The sequence below is a fragment of the Malus domestica genome, chromosome 09 (genome assembly GCF_042453785.1).
Source record: "Malus domestica chromosome 09, GDT2T_hap1".
Taxonomy (NCBI): domain Eukaryota; kingdom Viridiplantae; phylum Streptophyta; class Magnoliopsida; order Rosales; family Rosaceae; genus Malus; species Malus domestica.
In genome coordinates this window covers 30,033,038-30,052,176 of record NC_091669.1, presented here as the reverse complement: position 1 = coordinate 30,052,176, position 19,139 = coordinate 30,033,038, and the positions used below count along the sequence as shown (strand labels likewise).

Here is a 19,139-nt window from a genome sequence, read left to right as displayed (position 1 = left end):
CGTTTTCGATCTTTGCAGAATTAGGGTTCTAATTTTGTTGTTTCAAGAAGCAAAAGATCAACAACGATGGCAATACCAGAAATTGGAAAATTGTACGGGGTGATCCAAACAATTCGCGACTTTCAAGTAGCTGTGAGCAGCCGAGAGGCAGTCCTCGACATAATTGAAGCCTAATAATGACCACAACAATGATCGATTACTCAATTTCAACAAAAAATCAATGACTCGTTGTCTGCCCATTCCATTCATGCCACCGGTGACTGCATTGGCATCAAATCAATATTTTCAACTGCTTGTTTCATTGCTCAGCTTTATGGGCATCAAAGTTCATAACAACATCGTCGTGCCCGGACCTCCACCGATGTTAAAGGATCTTTGCATGAAGTACCTACTACCTTATGTTTATGCGACCAACCATTGAATACATCGTAAGGATCATCATGATTGTCTCGTTTGTGATTGTCTTATTGGATGTCCATCTCCTCGTTCAAGCAGTTTGGAATTTTAAGGGGAAGGCTCGTGTTTGGCAAATTTGAAAGCTCATACACCTCTAGTGAAAGAAGGAATGGCGCCATTTCTGGTGGTTTTAATGGCAGTGGCAATGGTAGTAACATCGTCAACCGCAATGGCAACTGTAACTTGGGTCATAATTTTTCTATTCTTGGTTTTAGCTTGATTAATTATTTTATTTTCTTGGGCTTTATTAATTATTTTATTTTCTTGGTTTAAGGTATATTAATTGATAGGCGGTTCAAGATCTGATTAATAACTTAAAGAAATTTCATTTTCAGAATCAATGGTTCAGAGTCAAAGGCTTCCACAACTTTGGAGTTTGCTTTTAGGGCTCCTTTTGCTTCTTCTTCAACTACTTGGGACAGAGTGTAAGTTACTTTTGATCATAATTATTCGGTGATCAATTTTGTAAAGCTTATAGTTAGCATCCAAATTAGTGAATTCTCTGCTTTTGTTAGGATTAAAATCCATTTTAATCATTTTCCTCAATAATCTGACATAAAATGTAACATTCCACATCGTCCAGGGGAGTGGATCCTGTAAGCCTTATATGTATATTCTCACCTCTTCCTAGCACGAGGCATTTTGTGAGCTCACTGGCTTCGGGTTCCATCGGAACTCCAAAGTTAAGCGAGTTCGCACGAAAGCAATCCTATGATGGGTGACCCACTGGGAAGTTCTTGTGTGAGTTCCCAGAAATAAAACTGTGAGGGTGTGGTTGAGGTCCAAAGCAGACAATATCATGCTACGGCGAATCGAGTCCGGGATGTAGTAGGGACCTAGACCGGGATGTGACATAAACTCACAAACACAATTTGCTAACACAAAAGTTGCATTTATAATCAACAACTAGTATGCCTAATTCAACTAGAAACAATATCTGAACTCAAGGAACTTACTAAACAATGAAGAACATGTAAGTCAAAAATTGAAATCTTTCAAAAATCAACCAAATGAATTTCAATTGTATCCCCTAAGTATTACTACTCTATCCCCATTTCAATTTTATAATTCTACATGACTGATGAACACATAACGTCTAATAGATTAGCGACATGTATTTGAGAGACAGATAAGCACATAAGTTCAATATATTTAAAAGAGGTATTTTGGTTATTTTTGTCCAAAAATCAAGACATCAAATTAAATCAATTTCATGTTTTAAGATAAATATGAATATGAATATGAATATGAGTTGAAAGTATCGCTTGGTCCTAAGACCGTTTAGGGAGAATAGTGGTGTCAGATTTCAAATTTGTGGGATCCTAGAGTTGTTTCTAATTTTTGAATTATTACAATTGGTATATAGCTTATCAGACTCATCGAGAATCACAAGCATATGGTTCTCAACTCATTTATCGTTTCCATGTACCCCACACGATCGTAAGAGAAACAAATCAAAGATAAATTCTCACATTCAAGTCTCACTAATTTACCCTTAATTTGAACAAACGAAAGTGATGACTTATTAAAGCTTAAAATTTGCAAGTTAAAGCTACTCAGAACTATTGTCTGGTGGTATTCTTCTTCACTTATAAGTGAAAGGTTTAGGTTCAAATGTCGTAGATGGAGAATTCGATACTAAATTAGATTACCCATTGTGTCGCTTAGCCGAACTCCCCCTCCCCTTAGTATAAAATATATCGTTGTACTAAAAAAAAATTGTAGGTTAAAAAACTTAGAACAAGCCCTTGATGGGCACAAGTTCAAAACTATGAAATAATGGACTTAAAATTCAATTGGTTCACCCCTCAAAACTAGGATACATCCACTGTGGTTCTCGAAATATATAGCTTTAAAGATTACAACGGGCGCTCGGCTATAGTCTAAATTTTGTTCTCTTTCAATCGTCTGACATGTTATAAGAGGTTCTTATTGTTGGGTTTCTAGGCATATTATTAGGATAAATTCAATTCGAATAGTCAAATACGCAACGGAAAGTAATAAATGACATACAATATGTTATTGCAATTATATATTCAGTTAGTTGTAATAGATAAAGCAACAAGTTAAGAAGCCGTAGACATTAACTTACTGGAACCTTTTGTCATGTGCATGCCGCTTGATTGGATCATTCTCATGCTTGCAATCTTCCTCTTCATGATTGATCATCCGAAGTTCCCAGATGTTGAGCCTCTAAGAGTATCCACATTGAAAAAACTAGCACTGGATGATGGAGTGATCGATTTGATGTGCTAGCAACATCTCACACTTGGATCAATGTAGGATGAGTGGCACACAAGATGTTTTGGCTTTTCTCTCTTTTCTCTAAGGGACAAAGCTGAACAACTTTTGCACTATATATTAGAGAGAAAACACAAGGAGTATTATATACTCATCGACGTCCCTTTAGCCGCACCCTACTTAGGGTTTGGCGGCATGGACTTGTTCCACGTGCCAAGCCCCTCACTTACCCCTTTTTTTATTTGTGATTTGGATGCTTTTTAATTAAATAAAGCCCAATGCCTATTTAATTAAAACCATGACCAATAATTCCAAATAATTAATTATATCTTATCATCATCCATATAATGTTACTAAAACTTATCATATGTGTGTGACCTCTTAGGTCACTAAATCCAGCAACAAAATTAATTAATGAATTAATTCAATTCCACAATCCATGAGTGACATCTAACATGTCATGGCTACTTGGATTAGTAGAAGAATACGTGAACTAATCATGATAGTCTTTCGAACCTTGATTGTAGTTACGATGCAATTCAATTCTTCTATCACAATCTCGATTAAGATTTATCTGATATGGAATTATGTCAAATCACATATAGTTATATACGATCCTCATGATGCATCTCATGTTATAGCATTTCTTACATACATAACTTAGTCAACAGTTACTCTGGCTATATTTTCAAGATGAATCTTTCATAATATATGATTGACTTGATTACAATGTAGTTTTCAAAATTAAATATAAAAATTAAAATTTTAGTAGTAGTTAATCCGTCACTGCTCATCTAGTTTACTACTACGGTAGTTAAATTACATTAACTATAAATTTTAAAAATAAACTTAAAACTAATAAATTATTAAGAGATATGTTTTGTATGTTCGGTTAGAGATGATATAAAAATATAACCTCACATGTCAATTAAAATATAATTTCTTACAAGAATATAATTCGACTCTTTAGTTGGAAAGGACCAGCCAGCCCACACAAAACAAGAACAAGAATGATGCTGAGCCCTCACTCACTTGGGCGGTGAGTCCCATGTTCGTTGAGGCGCGTACGCCTACCTTACCCCAAACAAGCCTCCCCCTCTTACCTCCATTTACCAGAAACCAGAATACAAAACCAGTGGGAACTGTCAACCACCATTTCCACGCCTTCTTCTTCCTCATAAGCTCTCGAACCAAACCTCTTAACCTCCAACCCACAATAAATTATCACTATTATTATAAATAAATACAATCAAATTATAAATTTAGTATTTCCTTTGTTATTAGTTTTTGTTGTTGTCGTTGCTTAAGAATAATTAGAGGCCAATTAGTCGTTGAGCTTTCACTTTCTCCATTGATCGGCTGATAACTTCCTCCAATGCTTGACTCCAATTGAAGCAAAACCCCCCTTCTATCTCTCTCTTTACCTCTGTACTCCAATGGGTCTCTTGTTTTTCTCTTCGATTTTTCGATTTCTTTCCCAACACAGAGGCTTGGCGGTGGCGATGGCGGTGGAAATTCGGAATTGAATTTCGGGTATGGGATTGATGGGTTTTGATTCGGGGGTCGTGCGGAATTTGGGGTCTTTGTGGTCTCGGCGGAGCAAGCTGTACCGGGTTTTATTCTGGGTTTGGGTCACTTTTGTGCTTTTTCAGCCGGTGGCCGGTCTTAGACCCTTGCGGGAACGGGCTCGATCATGGGGCGATGAGGTTGGTAATCGAAATTTCGGGTTTTTTGTTTTCCGTGCTTAATTTGTTGCATTTGGTTGTTTGTGATTGAACTTTATGATGTTTTTGGGGGTAAATATTGTGAATTTGAATGTGGAAACGTGAATTTGATCTGCCAACTGCTGTTTGCATTTGTGTGTATGTAAATAATTATATGGTATTTACAGCCTATATTAACTCAGTGTGAAGTTTTGGTGGGGAAGGTATGGATACGATGGTAAATGAATATCGAAGTTCACGTTTCTATAGTTAGGTTAATGGAGAGCTCAATATTGGTGTTATACTTTTTGAAAACTAACACATTCATGTTGTGAACCATAGTTATGAAGCCAGTTGCTTAAGAAAGTTATGGTTTATGGTTAATTTAGTTTCAGATGCTGTGTTCTGCAGCCCATCGTGACTTTTAATTCCTAGTTAATTTAGTTGGAGAACCACACTAGTTGTGCTTTACTTTGAATTTTGCTATGATCACTTAAACTATATGAGCAATGATTCACATGTGGTGCAATATTTCTGTCTGCTTGTTTTTTCCTTGGTGGTTCTCATTTTTGGGCTGCATCAACATGGCAAGAGTTTGACACTCACCATTCCCCTCCCCCAAATAAAAGGAAAAAGTATGTGGACCTAAATGCTTATTTAGTCGTTTGCTGTTAACCACTAAAGTTTTTCAATTACATCACTTTCAGATATTGGTATTGATATGATTTGTTTGACGTATCCATGTACTTTTTAGATGAAGTAGGTTTATGACCAAAATTTGTTTTTTGAATGGTATGAAATTGAACAAACCTTCTAAATTTCTCAATTTTCATTTTGCAGTGGCTATTTGTAAGAAAAGATGAAATTGATTTGGGACCATTTTCTACGTGGAATATAACAGGAACTTACAGAGGTTTGTAACTTATATATATATAATGTTAGTTATTGCTGCTATTACTTGTTAAAAATTTGTTCATTACTAACTGGATCATTAAGATGTTCTTAGTGTTCTCCATAGATTTTTGTATCGTGAAGCTTATTGCTGAAGTAAGTTGGTAAGAAGCAGAGGTTGCAAAATTTATTGGATTGTGTAGCTGTAACAATGCTACATTTTTTAATAAGAAAGATAATTTCATTAAAAAGAATAGATCAATACAGGGGCAAAGTTGCTCACAAATCTATCTAGAATATGCTAATCAACAAAGACTACAAAGTATAGCTAAGCAACGGAGATGGCAGCAGACCTAATAAACCAATGTATGATGGGTGGCATAAGCCTCTGGATGACGGTATGCATACATTTTCAAGATATGGACGTCCAAAGGGAAGCCCAAAAATGAACTCTCTCCCATACGATATAGCTCATTAGGTTCTGTCTAATATTATGAATTATCTAAATAACTAACTACAATGGATATTTCAAAATTCCATGAGTTCTTTCTTTTTGTGTCCTCTGGCACAAACCCAAATTATCTTTATAGTCGACATTATATTCAAGCACCTTACTATAAAAATTAATGGAGCCTTAAAACTAAGCTTACAAAGTTTTCTATTTGACCTGATTAGACATACGTATGTTTACATGTGAGTTGCAGGGATTTGGAAGTTTCCTGATTCTAGAAATAGCTCTTCCAGATTTCCGGATTTTAGGAATTCCCATGGCGACACTATCATTGAATTAGTTAGCACGCAGACAAAAATAACTGGCGTACATTACGTGCAGGTGAGCAGTTTGAACCCTCAATGACTGTCATATTAGATAAGGTCTGCTTCTGTCTATATGCCTGAGTTCATAAGATAAAAAGGGTTTTTATTGAGAAAGAGCATTATTATACATGATATCAGCAACAGAAAAATGGCACGTCCATTATATATTTGGTGATGAATGTGCAGGTCTAGTCATACAGATGGTGGGTGGGTGAGTTTTGTCCGATGTGTGACCGAACTTAGTTATGTATAGATGTATATGTGTATTCAAAGATGGATGGTTTCATGCACACACATGACATAAACCTAAGCGGCCTTTGCCTGGTCAGGCCAATGTAGCAATGCCTCGGGATGCATTTATACCAATAAATTTTATCCTGATGGAACATGTTTTCCATGAATTAGCAGTCTAATTTTTTCCCTGTAGCATTGGAGGCTTGATTTAGCAAGTGTGGCTATTGTGTTGTGAGTCATGTATTGGTAGACTTTGTCTTTTCTTGTTAAGCTTGGGGGCCAGCTTCACATTGCCTTATGAATAAATACATACTTTGAAACTCAAGGGTTTAAATTAGAATCTTTATACAGTCCCTGGCGCACCTGCTTCAGTTTCCCCATATCACATTGGGGTGCATGTGCACTTGTATGATATTCATGTGATGGGCTTTGATCATCTTTAAACCACCAAGCAGCCAAAAGGCTCAAATATGCTATCTTCTCATGGCCTACATAACTGTAACACTATTTCCTTGAATGTTTAGTTTTTAGAATTTGTTTTAGTGTTAACGTTAATTATCATACTTTTTTTTTTAAATAACAGTCTATTTCTTCATTTGGCTGACAATAGGGGGTTATTATTTTCCATGATGTGTTTGACAATGAACACAATGTTGGTGGTATTCAAATCAGGGTGGAGGGTGTATTTATATGGCCGTTTAGACAACTTCGAATGGTAGCTAACAGGTAATTTTTCCTGGTTGTGTTATTGGAGGCTTTTGCTCCGTTTCATTGATACATCATTTACACCCGCTTGCATTTAATATCTTCTGTTATACATATGTGCTCTATCTCTTTAAGAAAAAAATATGTGCTTTATCATTTTGTAGTGGAAAAGAGGGAGAGTCAAGCCAAGAAGAAGAATATTTATTGTCAAATCCGTATCATATGGTAATTTTTGTTCAATTGATTGTTATGAAGCCTTGTAGCTCTGCTTTCTGTCATCTTATGATGCACTATGTTTTGGTGTTTGCTCGCTGCTTCTAGTCATATGTTAGTTTTTGTAATCTGGAGTGTCAAAAATATATGAGAGATGGTAACACTTGTAATTGTTTGGGAATAAAAAATTAAAAATATAAGAATAAGTAATTAATTCAGAAAGTCAAATGCAATTACAGAGGTTTCAAGTACTCACATGTTACGTCTATACCTTTGGAACAGCTTGGAGTTTTCTCTTCCCAGGTTTTCCAAGAATCTCCTCAAGATAAGATATGGAGGAAAAAGCATTGTAATTTCTCCCACATCACTATAAATTATTTGCATATTGCTTTTATCATGTTATGATAATTTTATTTGCTCATACTGCAGCTCCAATTTATGAAATGGAGAAACACTGTAATATAGAAATCGCAGGCCAAATTTCACGTGTCTCGTCAGCCCATAATGGTATTTGAGTTTTCTCAGCGTATGGATTCTTTCTTTCCTTTTAATTGCTTCCTCACCATCCTTTCCCTAATTTTTTTCTCTAAAAACATGTAACTCTAAATTTTATTTTATTTTATTTTATTTTTAGAAACTACAGATTCTCTAAACTAGTTTCACATTTCTTGCCAACACTTTGCCTAATAAGATATGATTCAGAAGCACTTTTAATTGTTAGTCTATGGGCTCGTTTGGATGTGCTTTAAAATGACTGAAAGTGCTTTTAGAGAAAATGTTTTTGGGTTTCAAAAGCACTTTAAATGCTTTCTACAAGAAGCACCAGCACTTTAAGTGCTTTTCCAGGATTTACTAGCATTTTTACTAAGGATTGTTTCTAAAAATATTTTTACCAAAAGCTCTTTCAGTCATTTTAAAAGCATATCTAAACGAGCTCTATGTTTTTCACATAAGTGGATATAATGCTTATCTAATGAACCATCTTCATCGTGTAATTCTTGCCCATGTACTGATTCTTTTCTTGTAATTTGTTTCTATCTTTCATATAATCTTTTATTTTCTTTGTATTGAGGGGTTTGTGCCTGTGGGAGGTCAAAACCTTCTGGTCTTATGTTGTGAATGGACATAATTATTTGTTTGTTTGTTTCTAAAGTTCCACACTCATTCAAATTTCTACAAATCTTTATTAGATGGAGATCGTGATCGATACCATATAGAATCGTTGATGGAGAGTCCTGCAGTGGATGATGATGGTGATTGCTTCGCTCCCTTTATATTAAATGCTACTTCTGTCAATGTGGAGGTGTACTACAACAAAGCAGTGAACTATACTTTGATGGTCACCTTTGTATCCTTTATTTATCATTGTATTTCATGTTAATTTCAATGTTTTATGCCATATATATGTAGGCATATTCCTTAACGTAGTTCCTCAGGTCTCTTTTCTCCAAGTTCTTCTCTTAATTCGGCAAATGGAGCACAGCAACACTCAGTCAGTAAGAATTTTTGTCTGAACATAAAAAAAAAAAAAATTGGATTTTAATAATACATGCATTTGTATTTATAAGTGCACTTTTCAGGGGGCTGCCAAAGTTTCGATTTTAATGATTGGCCAACAGGCTATCATGGATTCTTATCTCTGCCTTCTGCATTTGACTGCAGGAATACTTGTTGGTAAGTTTAGCTCTTTGTCACTACCACCTTGTTTGTAAATGTTTCCAACCTTAAGAGTGTTGGTAACTATACTAGCAAGACACGTGTGTTGAAGCAGTTGTAGTAGTATACTAGTATAGTCACTACAAAAGGGTAAATTATTGTGATCGGGAAGTATTGAGTTTAAGATTACAATGAGAAACGCTCCTGTCTTTTGACACATCAAAGTTGCAAATAGAGAACAATGCTTCCTAATTTAAGATAAGCAACTACTTCGAATATTATTTTCACCAACTTATAGTAGCTTTTTGGAACATAGATTTCTGAAGGAAATAAAACCAGATGGGCTCTTTAAGAGTTGCACTGCAAAGTGCAAGCTTCCAGCCTTCCACATAAGAAATCTTTTTCTCAAGACCCTAAATGAAGTTTGTTACAGGCCTGATACATGTGTATCATCTGTTATGTTTATAGAATACATGTCCTATTTGACCAGCCGTCTTCATATACTTAATAATAATATGTGCCTATATCCTCTGCTTATCACATGTTAATTTTTGCTTATTGACAGTATTTTTTAGGCATTAAATATTTTGTTTCTCCTTACTAATTCTATATATTTTTTTTGCCTTATTTCTTGTTTATACAGAATCCTTATTTAATGCTTTTGCAACTGCCGCTTTTTTCAAGTTTGTGGTATTCTCAATATTTGAGATGAGATATCTTCTTGCTATATGGAAAGCTCGTAGGCCTACAAATAATGGGGAAGGTTGGGAGACGATGAGGCGTGAGCTTTCAGTTCTGTATAGCCGTTTCTGTAAGTACTAATTTGGAATATATCCTTTGTTTGCATGTGGAATGCCATTTCATCAACTTTTGATTGGTATGTAGAGTTATAGCATTTATCGGGAATGATGCATACATACACATGGATTCTACATATCCATTGCTATCCTACTCCTAGAAGTTAATTTCGTTATATTCTTGAGGAAGAAGTATTTAGCCTTAAAACAAAGAAGTTCAGAAGAACAATTGACACATGCAAATATTTTAACAAGGTGAGGGCGTGAGTTTTCTTAAAGGAAAAAAATATTTTAGAAGTTAATTATATAAAGTACATAGAGTAAAAATTTATACAAGAAATAAAACCCCAATGAAACACATGCAAATGTTTTAACAAGGTGAGGGCGTGAATTTTCATAATAGTTGTATCTTTGAGGATGAATTTTGATTTTAGGTTGGATGTTTACATACTAAAATATTATCAAAGTAGGCTATTCACGTGCTGGGCCCAATGGCCACACGTGTCCACGTCCCCCAATATGAGTTGTCCAGGTGTTAGGCTCAAGTGATACCACACTTGAGATGGGTTGAGAGTACTAGTCCCACATCGGGGAAGTAGAGTAGAGTTCAAATGATCTTGGGCCTCTCCACCCAGTTCCATTTTGTTTTTGGTTGGAAGTTCTACTTATCACTCCTAGTTGGCCAGCTAGAAGTTATATGCTTTAGTCGTCTTTTAGTGGCGAAAGGCCAGAACATACATAGAAGAAGCTAACTCAGACTTTCTAGGTATAGTACATTTGTAAAGGTATAAAAGTACAATGACGCTTGAGTCCTTGACCTACATTTTGATTAATACAACCGAGTTAGATTGATTTGAAAAGTACACAAAGCCCTTTGACGTTTAAATTTTTTGAATAGAAGCCCCTTTGGTGTTCTGAGAAAACCTCGTAAGCGAGTGTTATCACCATCATGAATATACAATTTTTACATACATCTTTGCTAGGCTAATATACTCTGATGCTTGCTTCGTAGTTTCAAGTTTATATATCCAAACGAGAACAACTAATGTATTTTGATGGTAGACTAAATTTATTGTTCCGGTTACTTTGATATAGTAGGTGGCATGATTTAAAATTTGTCTTTATTGAGAACTGTTACCTGTTTGCAGATGGGATCCTTTTGGGAGGCATTCTGCTCATGTACGAGTTCCATAACTTCCTGAGGCCTATTCTTCTCCTTATGTACTCCTTTTGGATACCTCAAATAATCACCAATGTTATTCGTGATTCAAGAAAACCTTTGCATCCTCATTACATCTTGGGCATGACTGTTATGCGACTTGCAGTCCCATTATACATATTTGGTTGCCCTAACAACTTCATGCGCATTGAGCCTGACAAGAGTTGGTGTATTTGTCTGGGTGTATTTATTGGACTGCAAGCATCCATTCTTCTTCTTCAGCACTATCTCGGCTCTAGGTGGTTCATTCCTCGTCAGGTTCGATCTAACTCTGCTCATTTATATCTTACTGGAAATTGATTTTTAGACACTTCCCTTTTGACGTCACAATGACACACAAACTCACATCAAGACAGCCATCATTGCTGTATTGTGAATCAATGTTAATTATACGGGTAACCTGTTGTGGAATTTCCCCAAGCAAGGAGCAGGTTTATTCAATTGAATGTAATACAAAGTTTATTCAATTGAATGTAATACAAAAGATTGTAACTAAATGCTTTTTGAATTTTCATCTTGAAGGTCTGTAATTATATCCATATCTCATTTCTGTTTGATGGTTTACAGATTCTACCTGAAAAATATAGCTACTATAGAAGGTTCGATCAGAATACAAATCACACCACAGATTGTGTCATTTGCATGACTGCAGTTGATCTCACACAACGTTCGACTGATTGCATGGTACTGTGATGGGGTGTTTTATATTGTAATATAAGTACCCAAACTTAGGTGCTTGGTTTAATGTTCTATTTCCCTTGCAGGTGACACCATGTGAACATTGCTTTCACTCTGGTTGTTTACAAAGGTGGATGGATATAAAGATGGAGTGCCCAACTTGTCGGCGTTCACTGCCACCAGCCTGATCCTTCCACTCTGCCTATATACGTATAGGATCAACTAACATCGCCCAACTCGCTAATTTTGGTAAGTCGCTTGATGGCATGCAAGCAATTTAGTAGAAATATTGTTTAGTTGGTCTGTTCCGACATTTTTTTTATTAAACTTCTTCTGAGGGCATATTCTTCACATACAAATGCTTGCTTGGATTTTCCCATGAGATTTAAGGATAACCAGTTACGCAAAATTTTAATATATCCAACACTGAAGACTCGTCCTTTCACCATCTCGTGGAATCATGTCTGTTCATCTCATTATCTTTCACCGAAGAATATTGTACATTTGATTTCTGACTTCTGCTAAACTTATTTACTTGGGAATGGTTGCTTATTTCGGGTTTTCATGATCTGTTCCGACCGGTTTTCAAATGACGAGATGTAAAACTTTGACAATCCTGAATCTGCCGTTTCTGTATTCTATTTCAGGTTGGGCATTAAATCGATTTTCAGGTTGAGCGCACCTTCCGAAGGAAGAAGGATGAGACACAACATAATCTACCAGTTTCCAAAATTGTAACAGATTCTGCATTGTTGTTACTTTAGCCAACAATTTTTAATTTTTAGCTCTTACTTTTTTTGGCTTTGTTGTAAAATGTATATGTAGGAAGCAAATCTATAGGTGCAAATTCTTGTCAATTCCATCAATAGTTGGTTCCCACTTCCCGCTGCAGTTTTCTATACGACGAGTCGACACATGTTTTGTGCATCTTCTTATTCGCAATTAAGCGAATAATTAGATCCGGTTGCACTGATTCGAGGCGTCATAATATCTTGGGAGATGCTACGATGCCTCGAATCATAGCCTGATAGTAATGGCTAAATAAAGAGGGTGTGGATGGAGATGTTGTGCCTGATGGTAGTCACAGAGGCAACGAGGATAATGAACTGATGAAAGGCATGTTAGAGAGAAGAAAGCCACAAGGCTTTGCTTGCTGTTGCTTATTGTGGCAACTCAGCACGACACGTGGAAGAAGTTTTTTCTCAAAATAAGACACGAAGTCAACTCTAATCAACTCCACTTCATAAGGACAAATTGGTGATGGGCCAATCTAATAAATCTTAAGCCAAAAAATTTTAAACCATAATTCATATTTGTTATTTTAGTGTCATATCTGTTATTTTTGAACGAATTGTGTCGTGTCAAGGTTTTTATTTTAATAGATTCTTATGATTTGATAACAAGCCAACTTATTAACGAAATGTGTAGTTTGTGTCAAGTTAAATGAGTCACGGAAAAAATTGTTATGACTAAATTTTAACTGACAAACAAGTCGTCATACTCGTTATTTTAATGCGTTCTTCTTAACAAATAGACGACCTGATTCTCCAGTGACACTCGATAAGTTAACGAGTTTACTAGAATCGTGTTATTTTTGTATAGTTTCTTGTCGGATTTTAGTTTCGTAGAAGAATTAGCGAGGCTTACCATACCTCCTTCATTTCTTAGTTCCACTAGAAGTAGCTGACAAGTTGTCCCTCACTCGGTTGGTCGGTCGACGCTCACTCTCTTCTTCTCTGACTGATTGTCACACTCTTTCTCCTCGGCGATCATCTCTCAGGTTAGGGTTTGTTTTCTTTCAACTCTCCTTCTTTTCGGCTTTGTTTGGTTCTCGAGAAAATCATGTTCCTGTTGAGAATTGTGCTCTCTTCATTTTCCCGACTTTTCTCGAAAACCAAACAACCATTTATGGATGTTTAAGCGGATGTGTTTAGGGTCTTCTTATCTGGTGGTTGTTTTTGTTGCTTTTTGTTGTTGTTAACACCTCTAATTTTTGTTTTTGGTATGAATGCATGGAATTTTTAACACTCTGATCATTAATTAATTTCATCACACTTGTTTTTGGTTGCTTAGATGCCCAAACTTTGAATCGATGAAACTTTTCTGGGTCTTAACAACTGTTTAAATCTTTTATTATTGTGATTATCCACGAAAATCGTTCTTAGTTAAGTACGTAATCTTGCTCAAATTATTGTAGACCAGGCCCGTACTCTGTAGTTGTATCAGGCTGATTTCCGGATACGTAAATAATTGCAGCCTAAAATGTTTTGCAAGGTGATCTTATGGGGTATGTGCAAGGCCGGTGCCATTCGCTAATCGTTCGGCGCATTGTTTGTACATGTCTTGCCAATTTGCAACAACTTACTATTTTATGGAGAAAACAATTCCGTTAGTTAACCTTGTGCTAAGAATTAGATAATTTCGTTCCCGTGTCATTGTGTGTATCGGTTACGGAAAACAGACCTCTCGTGTTGATGCATGCGGATGCCTGTATTTGAAATCATGTTATTCGTTTGCAGGTCACTGGCTTGAGTTATAATCATGGCTGATGGGTCGTCACGTCCATCGATATTTCAGAAAACATATGGGCAATCTTACCTCATATCTAGGCTTTCCCCCAAGTTGCACACAAGCAACTATGCGGTGACTGGTGCTTATGCCAATGGAGCTTTGCAGAGCCCCCTGCTGCGAACTTTTGATGGCACTGCCCTTGCACAAGTCTCTCCGTTGTCCCCCATTATGGCACAGGCTCCGGCAGAGAAAGGTGCAGCTGGTTTTGCTGTGGATTTTCTCATGGGAGGCGTGTCTGCTGCTGTTTCCAAAACTGCTGCTGCTCCTATCGAGCGTGTTAAACTACTTATACAGAATCAGGATGAGATGATCAAGACTGGTCGACTTTCTGAACCATACAAGGGTATAAGTGACTGCTTTGCCCGAACAATTAAGGATGAAGGTGTCCTTTCTCTGTGGAGAGGGAATACTGCTAATGTTATCAGATACTTTCCTACCCAGGTCAATTTTCTTTTGCACGATATCTGGATATCTTTAGTGATCTAGCGTTATTTGCATCACTTCCTAAACCCCCATATACATGTGTTGTTGTGTTGGAGTATTATTTTTTTTCTGTGCATTGGGTATCTTGTTCCCTTTAATTGCCGTTCTGAATTGTTAAAACTTGTGTATCAGGCCTTAAACTTTGCTTTCAAGGATTACTTCAAGAGGCTTTTCAACTTCAAGAAGGATAGAGATGGCTACTGGAAGTGGTTTGCTGGGAACCTGGCATCAGGTGGTGCTGCTGGCGCTTCATCTCTTCTTTTTGTGTACTCTCTGGATTATGCAAGAACACGGTTGGCAAATGATGCCAAGGCTGCCAAAAAGGGTGGTGAAAGGCAGTTTAATGGTTTGGTTGATGTTTACAAGAAAACCCTCAAGTCTGATGGCATCGCTGGGCTATATCGAGGATTCAGTATCTCTTGTGTTGGAATTATCGTTTACCGTGGGCTTTACTTTGGAATGTACGATTCGCTGAAACCTGTGGTTCTAACTGGTGGCCTGCAGGTATGTTAAATCTGAGGGTTTTTCAGTGCGTGTTCCGGTACACCAAGTGTTGTATTATTACACTTGGTGTATCGGGCCATGTTTCCCGGCACACTGAAAAATTTCTTGTTAAATCGTACTAACTTGTTCTCTATTAGGGATTTATTTTTGTGTGTAATTATTTGACTTTTTGGGCTGTGTTATTCTCTTATACTGTCAATGTGTCCCTTATTTTTCACTATTTTCTGAGGTAGTAAAGGTGCAGTGTGTACTAATATATGAAAGGCAGTAAGCTGCTTGAATCATTCTCAACATGGCTACCCATGGAGTTGCTTTGACCACTGCCTGCCTTGCCCAAAATCAGGCGGTGAAGGGTCAATATGTACTGTGAATTAGCTCCGATGATCTGTTGGAATTTGGGTTCATTCTGTATATGTATGTCTTTCTCAATACCCGTTGGGATTTTCGGGAATAATGTGTTGAAGTTGATATCATTTGTCCAATTTTTCTATGGTATTGGATATGAATCTGTTCCCCTGGAGTATATGATGTAATTAATGTTCATTGCTGTCTTTCTTCTGGTGATTTACAGGATAGCTTCGTTGCTAGTTTCTTGCTGGGATGGGGAATTACTATCGGTGCTGGATTAGCTTCTTACCCAATTGACACAGTGCGCAGAAGGATGATGATGACCTCAGGAGAAGCAGTTAAATACAATAGCTCTTTGGACGCATTTAAGCAAATCATCAAAAACGAGGGTGCTAAGTCGCTGTTTAAGGGTGCTGGAGCGAACATATTGCGTGCTGTTGCAGGTGCCGGTGTGCTAGCTGGCTATGACAAGCTGCAGGTCGTACTTCTTGGCAAGAAGTATGGGTCTGGTGGCGGTGGTTAATAATGCTATGATGATGAAATCGTTAGTTACTGTAAGTACCGACTCTAGTTGAATAATTTGAATGAACAGAAGTGCTTGTTATTAGAAAGTCATAGTTACAGGGATGAAGAAATATGAATGTTGGGTGCTTGTTATCTAATGCTTGAGCTTTGAACGGAAGTGCTTTGTTGAGATTAGATAGTGGTTTCTTATAAATTTGGTGATACGTTGTATGTAAAATATGCATCCTGTTTTGTGGCGGATTCGGGTTCCATTTTCCGGTTGAGTTTAGCTGTTTAGGATGCCGCTCTTGTGGCGGGATTCGTGGGTAGGGATGCCCGTATGGAGCAGCTCTAACATGGATGGGACCAACAGGACGTGGTCGGGCAAGAGACGTGGTCAGCCGGCTTGACCCAACATTTTCAACTTGTGAAGGGTCTAGTGAATTTGTTTTAGGCATTGAATTGTATCATCTATCAAGCTAGCCATCCCGTTGCCCAGTAATTGGTTAGCAGCGGGTGGTGCAATGGTTGGCCTCTCATCTTGGAGGTGAACCTAGACACCTCTAAGAAGAGAGGCCGTAGTTGAAAATGCCCTAGAATGCGCTTAACCAAAATCTCGCAACCAAACCTAAACCCCAAGGGCCGATTTATAATCTTTGGGTTTTTTGGTTTTCAGATTGGCAAATGCTAGGGAGATCATATTTTGTAATATCATGTGAATCACCTCTCTAATAGAAGTGGAATATACTTATATTGGCGGCTTTACTTTTTATTAGAGAGATGATTCGGATGTGGTCTACAAAATGTTTGGGTCTTAACTCTATTAGATGTTTGGAAGTTGATAAAGGAAAATCTATGGAGGAAAAGGGAAATGAAGAAAAGTGGAGGAAAAATGGTGAGAGAGATGTACAAGAAATGTATAAAGAATAATAAACAAAAATAAACAACAAAATGCTTAACAAGAGTATTGTTCTCGTATACCCTATGATTTAAGAGAATTATGGTTTACTAATAACAACTTTGGCGGGTGCCTCCCCCCAATCGTAGTCAATTTCGCAGATTCTTTGGAGGAACTGTTGTGAGTTAACACAAATTTGTCAGGGTGTTTCACCACAACAAGTTGGGTTTCTGTACATACATCTTTACATTTGTCCGAATCTTCAGACGAAGTTTGGCACTTGAATTTACAGATGCTCCCGGAGCTGAGCTCAGCCAGGAGGAATGAATGGGTCACTAAGCAGAACACAGCGAGGCCCTTTGCTTAACCAGTAAATCGCTTAGTTTCTTTATAAGCTGAGGATCCGAGCACATGTAATCCTGGAAGGATTTCCTCAGATCCTGCAACAGCTTCTTGTTGTTACAGCCGGGATTTTTTTTTCTCCCTGATTACGGACTTCTTAAAATAAGATGAGCTGACGAGCTAGCGGTTCTAACTAGAAATAAAGTTGTCCCATGTTACTATTGAAGATAAGAAACTGTCTCCCACACAAAGCGTAGGTTAATTATAGTAAAAACTTAAGCTAAAAGCATGTCCTGTCACCAGAGTACGAAGTAAGAATAAGACTAGAAAAAGAAAGAATTACAATCAATATTTCTAGTCATGACCTCTAAGAGGAAACAAAGGTAGATGCAAAGCAGATTGCGAGTAATATATCATTAGTAAGGTCCAGTTTTCCGTGTGTTCAAGTTTATTGCATCCTGCACAAGATCTTTAGGTTATAATAAGCATGACAAGAGTGTGGCAGACATGAAAATTGGTATGATGTATGTTAAACTAACCTGAAGTGTTCCACCAGCAAGATAGTCGGAGACAAGGATGCTACAGTCAGGATAGAGATGCATTCTATGAGCGAAACCAAAGCTTGACCTCTGATACATTTACATATCAAGTGTAAAATAAACAGACCCAGGAACTACCAATAAAAAGTTCGGAGGATCAGGAAATGCTTACTTCCTTGCCTGAGATCCGTTGATCAAGTTGACGATACAATAATACATATAAAACTCCCAAGGGAAAGCAGGCTTTTGTATCAGCCACAGATTACAAAAACTGAAACTATCCGGTAATACACTGGTCATCAATAGGAGAGAAATAAGTCCGGTAGATTTTACCTTAAATGCAACAACATCATCAGGATTACAGTTGACATATGCCTTGTATACTTGAGCAAAGCCACCCTGGCCTGCACAACCAGTGATCTGGTACTTCGTACGACCTACAGTGTGGGCAGTGAACATGATAAGTTGACCTTCTACCTTCAGATGGAGCATCCATGTATAAAAATAAAGAATATTTGAAAAACCGAAACACTCATTTAATTTGATGGAACTGAATGCTCTGAATATCCAAGATGATTCTGGCTCCCTGGGACCCTAGCTCAGGTGGTAACACTACAGGGTAGTAGTGAAGTTGGTTGTAGGTCCAATTCTTGAGTGAAAGAGAGAATATAAATAATCAAAATTAAAGTTCAAAAGAAGACTTTTGATCAGGATATAAAATGCATATCCGGATAAGGGTCCATGCAGCAAAAGAAGTGCTTGTTGGTATTGGCAAAAACCATAACAAACACAGGTCCTAACGTAGAGATAGCATATCCTCCATCATAATTTCTATCTGATAACCGGATGCTCAAGTGTACGTGCTTGAAGAGATTGAAAAATGAGAATAAACCTCTTTCTTATACATCCAAGGAAAAGTGCAGACAGACAGTAGAAAAGACTATCATTAAACAATTTACGGTGAAAAATGTCTTCTTCTAAATCCAAAGTGAGCCACAGCCTAACATTCCTTTTGTAGACCTGCATTTCGGAACACACACAGGTGCACGCAAAATCCTGTCGGAGACAAAGAGGCGGACCTTGAAATACCCATCTGATAAACCATGTGCGCATCGATCGAACAATTTCTCTTTGGCTTTGTGATGGGACCGTTCACGAAGCCAAAGAGAAATCTTATGAGATACGTACATATGGAAGACAAATCTTGGTTCGACTTTTTGAGTATTGTTTCTACTTAATGTTACGGTTTAGTAGTATTTTAGTAATTGAAATGTCGTAAATTCACTCACTGGATGACGAGTTTGATATTGAATGATACGGCTAAGTATACAATAAAAGAAA

General features: G+C 37.2%; 3 protein-coding genes across 5 annotated transcripts; 2 read left to right on the top strand and 1 right to left on the bottom strand.

The window, feature by feature from the left end:
* The first annotated feature begins 3,679 nt into the window (after positions 1-3,679).
* On the top strand, positions 3,680-12,493 carry LOC103444446 (transmembrane E3 ubiquitin-protein ligase FLY2-like). Of its 2 annotated transcripts, none has more exons than XM_070804680.1 (15): positions 3,680-4,403; positions 5,241-5,313; positions 5,996-6,123; positions 6,952-7,067; positions 7,211-7,271; positions 7,542-7,608; positions 7,689-7,766; positions 8,450-8,607; positions 8,696-8,755; positions 8,840-8,933; positions 9,559-9,726; positions 10,861-11,189; positions 11,499-11,615; positions 11,696-11,858; positions 12,257-12,493. In XM_070804680.1, exons 1-14 carry the CDS (start codon positions 4,233-4,235, stop codon positions 11,795-11,797), a joined length of 1,722 nt encoding a protein of 573 aa, XP_070660781.1. In that variant the 5' UTR covers positions 3,680-4,232; the 3' UTR covers positions 11,798-11,858; positions 12,257-12,493. The 2 variants fall into 2 exon arrangements, with proteins under 2 accessions (XP_070660781.1, XP_070660782.1); XM_070804681.1 differs by having other exon boundaries at positions 3,697-4,403; positions 12,281-12,493.
* A 652-nt stretch (positions 12,494-13,145) lies between these two features.
* LOC103444444 (ADP,ATP carrier protein 3, mitochondrial-like) lies at positions 13,146-16,197 on the top strand. The gene is made up of 4 exons (XM_008383375.4): positions 13,146-13,389; positions 14,129-14,621; positions 14,796-15,167; positions 15,739-16,197. The coding sequence occupies exons 2-4, from the start codon at positions 14,151-14,153 to the stop codon at positions 16,036-16,038; spliced, it is 1,143 nt and encodes a 380-aa protein (XP_008381597.3). The 5' UTR covers positions 13,146-13,389; positions 14,129-14,150; the 3' UTR covers positions 16,039-16,197.
* Positions 16,198-17,487: 1,290 nt separating this feature from the next.
* LOC139187968 (mitotic checkpoint serine/threonine-protein kinase BUB1-like) lies at positions 17,488-18,428 on the bottom strand. 2 transcript variants are annotated; one of them, XM_070804682.1, is made up of 3 exons: positions 17,971-18,428; positions 17,799-17,888; positions 17,488-17,717 (listed from the first exon to the last, which is right to left on the bottom strand). In XM_070804682.1, the coding sequence occupies exons 1-3, from the start codon at positions 18,288-18,290 to the stop codon at positions 17,708-17,710; spliced, it is 420 nt and encodes a 139-aa protein (XP_070660783.1). In that variant the 5' UTR covers positions 18,291-18,428; the 3' UTR covers positions 17,488-17,707. The 2 variants fall into 2 exon arrangements, with proteins under 2 accessions (XP_070660783.1, XP_070660784.1); XM_070804683.1 differs by having other exon boundaries at positions 17,799-17,838.
* Between the last annotated feature and the right edge of the window lie 711 nt (positions 18,429-19,139).

What these genes read in the sequence shown, in the direction of transcription:
- LOC103444446 (XM_070804680.1), top strand. Translation starts at nt 4,233, where the DNA reads ATGGGATTGATGGGTTTTGATTCGGGGGTCGTGCGGAATTTGGGGTCT. An exon ending in CTTCGAATGGTAGCTAACAG is followed by an intron (nt 7,068 to 7,210) that starts GTAATTTTTCCT and finishes ATCATTTTGTAG; the next exon opens with TGGAAAAGAGGGAGAGTCAA. An exon ending in GGTGGTTCATTCCTCGTCAG is followed by an intron (nt 11,190 to 11,498) that starts GTTCGATCTAAC and finishes GATGGTTTACAG; the next exon opens with ATTCTACCTGAAAAATATAG.
- LOC139187968 (XM_070804682.1), bottom strand. Translation starts at nt 18,290, where the DNA reads ATGCTCCATCTGAAGGTAGAAGGTCAACTTATCATGTTCACTGCCCAC. An exon ending in AACGGATCTCAGGCAAGGAA is followed by an intron (nt 17,889 to 17,970) that starts GTAAGCATTTCC and finishes TAAATGTATCAG; the next exon opens with AGGTCAAGCTTTGGTTTCGC.
- LOC103444444 (XM_008383375.4), top strand. Translation starts at nt 14,151, where the DNA reads ATGGCTGATGGGTCGTCACGTCCATCGATATTTCAGAAAACATATGGG. An exon ending in TCAGATACTTTCCTACCCAG is followed by an intron (nt 14,622 to 14,795) that starts GTCAATTTTCTT and finishes CTTGTGTATCAG; the next exon opens with GCCTTAAACTTTGCTTTCAA. An exon ending in TTCTAACTGGTGGCCTGCAG is followed by an intron (nt 15,168 to 15,738) that starts GTATGTTAAATC and finishes GGTGATTTACAG; the next exon opens with GATAGCTTCGTTGCTAGTTT.